Source organism: Chrysochloris asiatica, unplaced genomic scaffold (assembly GCF_000296735.1).
Source record: "Chrysochloris asiatica unplaced genomic scaffold, ChrAsi1.0 scaffold00009, whole genome shotgun sequence".
Taxonomy (NCBI): domain Eukaryota; kingdom Metazoa; phylum Chordata; class Mammalia; order Afrosoricida; family Chrysochloridae; genus Chrysochloris; species Chrysochloris asiatica.
In genome coordinates this window covers 29,351,843-29,361,783 of record NW_006408527.1, presented here as the reverse complement: position 1 = coordinate 29,361,783, position 9,941 = coordinate 29,351,843, and the positions used below count along the sequence as shown (strand labels likewise).

Sequence of the window (9,941 nt, the reverse complement as noted above, 5' to 3'; positions counted from 1 at the left end):
ATGGAAGAACAAAGCAGATGGGAGAACAATTAGGCAGGTTTGAATGGGCTAAATGGGACAGAGGTAAATAATGATGTAGACACAATCTTGGAACAACAGGGCTCTGGCTACACAGAGATTGGGACCTGGTTGGAAGGGGGAAAAGGGAGGAATAATGTTAAGATGCTTGGCTGTCTTTTGACTCTTGGTTTCCAATGCATTATATTATAAAATAGACACTGGAGGGGGAGAGAAAGGAATAGCCAGAAATATCACCATAGAAAGCTTTTAAGTCCGTCTTCTGCCTATAGCTGATTGGAATACCTAAAGTGGGGTTTCAACATGCCCAGTGAAGGAGGCTTCCTGTGGAGCCTCTGCATTACATAAGACCATAGGTGGAAGCCTGAACCACATCCAGACCTTCAGAAATGGGAAATTTCCACTTGAAAGGACGAGCAGACCAGCCTGGAGCAGCTAGAAAAACAGAAGCTACGTCTTGAAAGAAAGACCTACATGAAAAATACAAAACAATAGAGGCAGACCGACTGTTACTACAAGAATAAGCAAGTTGCTTGCCCAGGAGACATCAAGGCAAATGGTCAGGTCCCCTCAGTGCAAATCCTCTTCCAAGACTAAGATACAATGGGAATACATTCTCTGATTGGCGACCACACATGTCATCCATAACGGGAAGTGAGGGAAAAACAGTAATGAAGCGGTGAGCTAAGCCCTACAGCTTTAAATAGACTCCTGTGAACCCAGGTGGAGTCCTGGTCAGCCAGCGGTATGGCAAGACCTGGGGACTCTTGGATCCAGAGTCAGTGACATAGCCACAGAGAACTAGAGTGGAGAGTGAAGCGTCCAGCTGATAAGAAGAGAGGGCATATGCACAATAACACCCACACTTGTAGATAATACCCACTTGACCTGGCTTCAATGACTGGATGATCAGAGCTCAACCAGAAGAATAAAGAAGAGGAAAAAACGCATCATTTGATACAATTTGATGAACATGACCTACACCTATGGATGCAGTAACTCATAAGAGGAAACAAATCCTTACTGCAGGAATCATTGTCACCCTCTCCACACAAAGAGTAGACAGGGATGTATGTGCAACTTGGACAACCCAAAATGGGGGTGGGGACTACAAAGGCAAGAAGTGACTTGCTTACAAGATTTCAAGAGGGAACCTAGATCCAGATGGCGTGGAGGAAGGTAGAGTCTCCAGTGAGTAGTATCTAACCAGTCTAGGAAGGGCTGATAAAATGAAATGCAGATGGGTCTCTTGTGATGCAATAGTTAATAATTGTTATCAGGACTGATTGTGAGGGATGGAAATGTAAAGGTGGACATTTTACAGCAAGGAGGGGAGTGATTAACTTTTCAGTCTAGGAGCGGAGGGCCTTGGGACTAACAGTGGAGAAGAGTGGAGAGCGGGACCCTACCCAGAGAAGCAGTGATGCCTTGAGATGGAGGTAGAGACGATGATGCCGAGAGGTGGATAGGCTGGGGGCTTGAGATCCAGAAAGTAACCATGGCAATGAAAAGATACATGACAGAATGAGTGTAGAATTTATGGTCTCCCATGTAAATTATCACATAATTCACAATAAAACATTTATTTAAATGTTTATTTAAAAAAAAAAAAAAAGTGTACAGTCCTAGATCAGGAGTGGAAATCATTTCCTCTTCCCAAATTTATAACATTATTTGCGGGCCATGTAAAATAATTAACTTAAATATTAGCTTGATATATTTTAATTAACTCACCCCTAATGTGGAGTCCAAAGGAGCTCTGGTAGCGTAGTGGTTACGAATTGGGCTGCAAACCTCAAGGTCAGCAGTTCGAAACTACGAGCCGTTCTGCGGGAGAAAGATGAGGCTTTCTGCTCCCATAAAGATTTACAGCCTCGGAAGTCCTGTGCAGGGTCACTATGAGTCAGAACCGACTCCATAGTACTTAATAATAATGTGGAGTCCTGGTGTAGCGTTGCGGATTAATGCACCAGACTGCAAAGACATTTGAACTGCAAGATTGGTAGTTCAAACTCAGCAGTCATTCCTCAGAAACCCTATACAGGGTCGCTATGGGTTGGAAATGACTCGACGGCACTTAATAACAACAATATGATGGCTGGAACTGCGGTTGCCTTGGAGGGACCAGAGCAAATGATTTTGATATGGACTGCAGTCCCTACATTTCCCACTCCTGTCCTAGATGGAGGAGATATCAAGAAACAATGGCTTCACATTTTGATATTTTTGTTTCATAAAGGTTTCCACGATTTTGTAGCAATAATTTTTAGTTACCCTCATTTAGTTAGAAATGACCAGTGCATTGTTACTGTTAAGTGCCATAAAGCTAGTTCCGAACCATAGCGATCCTGTAAAAGGTTTCCCAGAAGAGGCTGGTGAGCTTGAACTGCCCACCTGGTAGTTCAAACTGATTTTGCAGTCCAGGGTGCTAACCTACAGTGCCACGCAGGCATCCAGTAATTGAACAATTGACAGCTTAAAAATATTCATCCCTCAACCATTGAACAGAAACTAGACACAGGTTTTCCGATATTTGAGTCTATTTGAAATGTTCTAGAAGTTCTATTTTTGGTATAAGTTTTCTAAAAATTATCATAAACCACTTAAGCAAAAGAAGTGTTTGCAACAGTCTAGAAGAAGTGCACTGCTATTATCAAAAATTGATATTTAAATATATCAGTACTAGAATTTATGATTTTGACCTACAGACAAAAACAAATATCTCTAATTCCGGTTTGGTACACCCAAAATATTCCTTAAATCACATTTCAGAAGTTATTATCTCTAGAGAAATATGGTAGTTGAAAATACCCAACAATTGAGATCATTTTTGTACTTGTTGGGACAATTTGGTCCACAATCTGAGGAGACCAAGATGTATAAGCAAACACAAATACCAATAAAAGAACTGATTTGAATAATAGACTTGAATTGCTATTTAAGAGTGGAATATTAGTGATTCTTATTCAAGTATGATGCCAATTAAGATGTTAACCTCAGCATAAAATAAAACAAATGCACTTTTATTTAATTATTTTGTGACATTACTCTTTTGAAATATTTAATTTGCGTTTAATTTTATGACTGTGTGTTTATACCTGAGTTTTAGATAGCCTAACATTTCTTGTTAGCATGATTCCTGGTCTGGAATTCTAGTTTTTAAATTTACAAGTTGATGAGTGTTTGTTTTCTTGATTTGTAAAAGATATATGTATACTTGATTTTAATGATCTTCCACCTGAAAATATATTAGATATTGCACCTTTCCTGCATTCTGGTTTCCCATTTATATCCAGATGAGCCCTGCCGGTGCAGTGGTTAAGTGTTGGGCTCCTGCCTGATAGATACAACGTCAACCATCACCAGCTGCACCACTGTAGAAAGGCAGAGTGATATGCTTTTGTAAAAATGACAACTTTGGAAACCCAATGGGGCAATTCTACTGTGTTTTACAGGGTTTCTATGGATTGAAATTGACTAGATGGCAACGGTATGGCACTGTTACATAGAATATAAATTTGTATCAATTGTGCAATTAAAAGTTAACACATTCTTTTCTTAATACAAGAGAATAGTTTTATGTTTCTAAAGCAAAAAAAAAAATAATAATTAACTTTAAATTTTATAAATGACAGTGATAAAATGAGAGCCAACCTAAGCAAGTGTACTTTTTATGTAAATTTCCAGGACACAATTATTACTGTTGAATAACTAAGTTATTTCTCAGAGAATCCAACTTGAATAGGATATACACAAATGAAAGTGGTTTTTTTTGCTGTTATTTTAAAAGATAAAACATTTATTTAATGATTCTATATATGCAACACCTTGTGTTGTTGTGGTTACCTGCCATTTAGTTAGTACCAACTCATAGCGACCCTGTGCACAACAGAACAAAAGACTGCCCGATCCTTGGCCAACCTTACAATAGTTGCCATACTTGAGCCCCTGATGCTTCCACTTTGCCAATCCATCTCACTGGGGGTCTTCCTCTTTTTCTCTGACCCTCCACCTTACCAAACTGGTCCTTCCTGACAATATGTCTGAAGTATGAGAGATGCAGTTTGGCCATCTTGGCCTCCAAGGAACACTCTGGCTGCACTTCTTCCAACACAGATCTGTTGCTTCTTTTGGCAGCACATGGTACTTTCAATATTCTCCTCCAACACCATAACTCAAAAGCATCAATTCTTCTACAGTCTAACTTATTCACTGTCTAGCTTTCATATGCATTTGAGGTTATTGAAAACACACATGACTTGGGTCAGGTGCTCCTCAGTCCTCAAGCTGCCATCTTTGCTCTTCAAAAATTCTTGTGCAGCAGTTTTGCCTAATGCAGTACGTCATTTGATTTTTTGACTGCTGCTTCCATGAATGTTGATAGTTGATCCAATAAGAATGAAGTCTTTGACAACTTCAATCTTTTCTCTGTTGATAAGAATGTTGTTTATTGATCCAGTGGTGAGAATTTTTGTTATCTTTACACTGAGATGCAATCCATACCGAAGGCTTTGATCTTTGATTTTAAGTCCTCTTCACTTTCAGCAAGCAAGTTTGTATCATCTGCATATCGCAGGTTGTTAATGAGTCTTCCTCCAATCCTGATGCAATATTTTTCTTCCTATAAGCCAGCTTCTCAGATGATTTGCTCAGCATATAGGTTGAATAAGTACAGTGAAAGAGTACAACCTTGTCACACACGTTTCTTAATTTTAAACCATTCAGTGTTGCCGTGTTCTTTGTTCAAACAACTGCCTTTTGATCCATGTACAGATTCCTTATGAGCACAATTAAGTGTTATGGAATACTCATACTTTGCAGTGTTGTCCATAGCTTATCATGATCCACACAATCAAAAGTCTTTGCATAGACAATAAAGCACAGGAATACATCTTTCTGGTATTCTCTAATTTCAGCCAAGATCCATCGGACATCAGCAATGATATCCCACATTCCATGTCCTCTTCTGAATCCAGCTTGAATTTTTGGAAGATCTCTGTCTATGTATGCTTGCAACCACTACTGCATTACATTTAGTAAAACGTTACTCACAAAGCATAGCAAAGATATTGTCTGATAATTTCTGCATTCTGTTGGGTCACCTCTCTTTGCAATGGGCCTAAATATAGATCTCTTCCAATCAGTTGGCAACATAGTTGTCTTCCACATTTCTTAGCTGCCTCACTTTCTTGAAAGATTTCAATTGTATTCCATCAATCAATTTCTGGTGCCTTTTTCTTTGCCAATTCCTTCAATGCACCATGGACTTCTTCCGTCAGTATCATTGGCTCTTGATTATGTGCTACCTCTTGAAATGGTTGAACATCAACCATTTTCTTTGGTACAGTGACTCTGTGTATTCCTGCCATCTTCTTTTGATGCTTTCTGAATCATTCAATAATTTTCCTAGGGAATCCTTCAATAACAATAGTCCAGGCTTGAATTTTTTCTTTAGTCCCCACCCCAGCTTGAGAAATGCTGAGTGTGTTATTTCAGATCTTTTCACACTTTGTTGTAATATTTGACTTTGCCTTCTCAAGCTGACCTTTGAAATTTTGTGTTCAGCTCTTGTACCTCTTCATTTGTTCCATTTGCTTTAGGATCTCTAAGAGATCAAAATTGATGTCAGTGTCTCTTCTGACATCAATTTTTATCTCTTCCTTCTTGCTTGTTGTCTTAATGACTGTTTGCTTTCTTCCTGTATGACGTTCTTGATGTTATCCCAGAAATCTTCTGGTCTTCGGCTTTTAGGGTTTAATGTATCAAATCTGTTCTTCAGAAGATCTCTAAATTCAGGTGGGATATATTCAAGGTCATATTTTGGCTCTAGTCAACTTGTTTTCAATTTCTTCACCTTCAGTTTGAATTGATGATCTGTTCTAAAATTTACACCTGGCCTTCTTTTGGCTGATGACATGGAGCTTTTCCATCAACTCTTTTCACAGATGTAGTCAATTTGATTTCTGTGTATTCTATCTGGTGAGGTCCATGTGTGTAGTCATCTGTTATGCTGTCTACAGAAGGTATTTGAAATGAACAAATCATTGATTTTGCAGAGTTCTGTCATTCGATCTCCAGCATCAGGCCATATTTTCAACTACTGATCCTTCCTCTTTGTTCCCAACCTTTGCATTCCAATCACCAGTAATTAGCAATACATCTTGATTGCATGTTTGATCAATTTCAGATTGAAGAAGTTGGTAGAATTCTTCTATTTCATCCTCACTGACTTTCGTGGTTGGTGCATAAATTTGAATAATAGTGGTATTAACGTTATGCATATAAAGTTAATTTTGTCAATGATAAATTATGTATTTTCATTGAACTACTTACTCTTCTTCTTACTCCTCTTTTTGTTTTAGAAAAAGAATGCAGTGTTCCTAAGTTACCAAAAATATTAGACGCCTCACCCAAGAAAAACAAATATAAAGTTGGAGATGTACTGAAATTTTCCTGTTCACAGAAATATCAAATAGTTGGACCAGATTCAATTCAATGCTACTACTTTGGATGGTCCCCTAAAATTCCAACATGTAAAGGTGACTATTTATCTTACCATTATTGCAACAAGCAGCCCTGGGGCACTGCAGGATAAACACTGGACTGTTAATCACAAGGTCAAAGCTCAAACTCACCAGCTGCTCCACAGGTCAAAGATAGAGCTTTCTATTTCTGTAAAGATTTCTAGCCTCAGAAATCCTACATAGAGTCGCTGAGTTGGAATTGCCCTACGGCTGTGTGTTTGGTTCTTTGTTTATTAATGCAACAAAAACTTTGTTTTTAGATATTTATATATGTTTTTCATTTTCTGTGGCCTTTAAGATTATTTATAATCTAACGTATTAAACAAGAGATGTTATGCCTGGGAAGGATATGGGTTGGGTGGTAAACAGGTCACAGAAATACCTTTCCCATTGGTCCTTAAAATGTATTGTGTATATTAAAAGATACATATATGGCAGCCAAGGTAAGAGATACTTCTTTTGTTTCTTTTCCTTTACTTATACTGCCACCATTAATGAAAAATTTATATAGATGGACCTTACTCAAGTTTCATTGTGTTTGCCTAAACTACAGTCAAACCACTCAAAACCAACTCAATCACTTGTATGGCTTTGTCCATGCTAAAATATGTTAATCCACAGATTGTCCCAAGTGATAGGATTAGTATAAAAAATCTTGAAACAATGTTTTCATGGAGAATGAATACTATTTCAATTTATATAGCAATATTTGTTAATCTGTGCACATATTTAGCAGCCCTGGTAGCAAAGTGGGTTTTGAGTTAGACTGTTTACTGCAAGGCTAACAATTCAAATCCAACAGTTGCACTGAGGGAGAAAGATGAGACTTTCTGCTCCTGCATAAATTTACTGCTCCAGGTAACCTATACAGGGTTGCTATGAGTCAGAACCAACTCGATGGCACGCAGCCACCGTCACCACCACTCATAAAAATACAAAATTATTGTACATGTTTGAAAGGGTTAAGTATGCTAATGATCAATAGTATGCAATACCAATCCATAGCGATCCTATACAGCAGAATAGGGTTTCCAAATAAGCAAATTGCCACGTTTTTCCCTACATAATAGATATTGGGTCACTGACCTTTCATTCTGTTAGCAGCTGAGCCCTTACCCCAGGCTTTTAAATGCAGTCTAAGTAGCAGAATTGGAAACTAGGAATATGGGGTAAACACCATTCCTTTTTCATGGTTTAAGAATGCTGTGATAAAAGAAATAACAAATTGGAGATCTCTGTTTAGCTTATTTTTATTTATTGTAAGATGAACTACTTAACCATTGTTTAAATGATAGTATTTGTGCTTTAGAGCAGGTAAAATCATGTGGCCCACCTCCTCAACTGCTCAATGGGGAAGTTAAAGAGGCAAAGAAAGAAGAATATAAGCATAAAGAAGTGGTGGAATATGATTGCAATCCCAAATTCCTATTGAAGGGGTCTAAGAAAATCCAATGTGTTGATGGAGGATGGACAACTTTGCCTATATGTGTTGGTAATATATATAAAATCAGAAAATTTATTTATATTCATATAAAAACAAGTTATGTTATAAAGATAAACTTATTCTTGTGAAATTTCACAGAGGAAGAGAGTACATGTGGCGATATCCCTGCACTTGAACATGGCTATAGTTTGCCCTCTGAACCTCCCTATCACCATGGAAATGTAGTGGAGTTCAGTTGCGAAGATTCATTTACGATGAATGGATACAAATTTATTAGATGTGTTCGTGGAGTTTGGACGGAACTTCCTCAGTGCATTGGTGAGAATATGCTTCTCTAATTAACATTTAACAAGGTTTCATATATTTACTGTAAAAATATATTAGAAATATTGTTGAAAACCTCAGGCTTTAAGTTATAATGAATCTAATCATTTGTTCTCTATAGCACTGCATATGTTTACAGAGTAGAAATACAAACTAGTAGCAATATATTCTTGCATTCGTGATATTACAATAGTTTATTTCTAGGAATGTGATGCTAAATGTTATTTATAGATTGCCATATTATATAAAATAAAACATAAAGTATCAGGAAAACTAGAACTATTTTGCATATATATCATTATTTTTATTCTATGACTCATTCCTTCAGTTCCTGGAAAATGAAAGCATAAAGTTGAGAAAATACCCATTTTGCTTCTCTCATCTCAAAACTAGCAATGTTCATTTCTCAGACTATTTCAAATACTGCAGGAAACAGTAAATGTGATGCAGAGTGGGTGGCCGTAGACTATCCCAATCAGAGTATAAATAACTTAGTGTCCTCAGGCAGTGGTGGCTGGGTCAGGAAACAAATCTGATTAATGGACTTCTATCTGTATGTGATTCATCCTGCTTCTTGATGGCTAGGTCTAACTGGCAGGAGGGGGCCCTAATTCATATGTCCTTTAAATGGATGTTATGGTAACTTCATTTGAGTCCTTCATTCAAAGTTTTCTCGATATCCACTGTTAATTAATCTTTAGATTTCTATACATTAATTAATCCCAGGCAATGGTGAAGCTGAGACTCAAAGTCCATGGAAGTAGGAATTTGTACCTGTTTTGTTAACTGCTGTATTCTCAACATCCAAAAGATTGACTGACATATAGGAGACATTCAATTAAGAGTTTGTGAAATGAATCAGTAAACTCTTGCTGATTAATCCTTACATTTTTTACTTAACACATTCTTGATCATGGCACAGCCAATTCTTTCTGATACAACCTCACATTTGTCCTCTCTAATCTCACCATCTTGGGAGAGAATAAGTGGAGGAAGGATCAGAACAGCCATGAACTCCTGGCCGAACTGAGGAGATACAGGTGTGGACATTCTTTTTTTTTTTTTTTTTTTTGTATCTGTCCATTGTTCATTGGTCTCTTGCTGACTGCACACCTCCATTCTGGTAACTGGAGAGGATACCTGAGTGAATGACTACCCCAACCTCACCGCTGGAGGGTTTTACTACGCATGCACACAAATGTTGAAATTTTAAATGACAGTTTTGACATAAAACCAAACGGCCATAACCGCCCAAAAGATGAAATATCTAGGAATAAATGTAACCAGAGAAACAAAGGACTTATACAAAGAAAACTACAGAACACTACTACAAGAAAACAAAAGAGACTTACAAAAATGGAAGAATATACCATGCTTCTGGGTAGGAAGACTCAACATTGTGAAAATGTCAATACTACCCAAAGCAATTTACACATATAATATAATCCCAATCCAGATACCAATGGCATTCTTCAAAGAGATGGAAAAAACAATTACAAACTTTATATGGAAAGGAAAGAGACCCAGGATAAGCAAAGCACTGCTTAAGAATAAGAATAAGGTTGGAGGCCTGTCACTCCCCAACTTCAAATTTTACTACACGGCTACAGTGGTCAAAACAGCTTGGTACT

At 37.5% G+C, this 9,941-nt stretch overlaps 1 protein-coding gene across 1 annotated transcript in view; it reads left to right on the top strand.

Moving 5' to 3' along the window:
- Positions 1 to 9,941, top strand: part of LOC102824771 (complement factor H-like) — a 522,059-nt gene that overhangs the window by 405,600 nt on the left and 106,518 nt on the right. Inside the window, 4 exon segments of the mRNA XM_006834236.1 lie at positions 6,381 to 6,557; positions 7,293 to 7,295; positions 7,852 to 8,034; positions 8,125 to 8,304. Of these exon segments, the coding sequence (XP_006834299.1) occupies positions 6,381 to 6,557; positions 7,293 to 7,295; positions 7,852 to 8,034; positions 8,125 to 8,304 (543 nt within the window).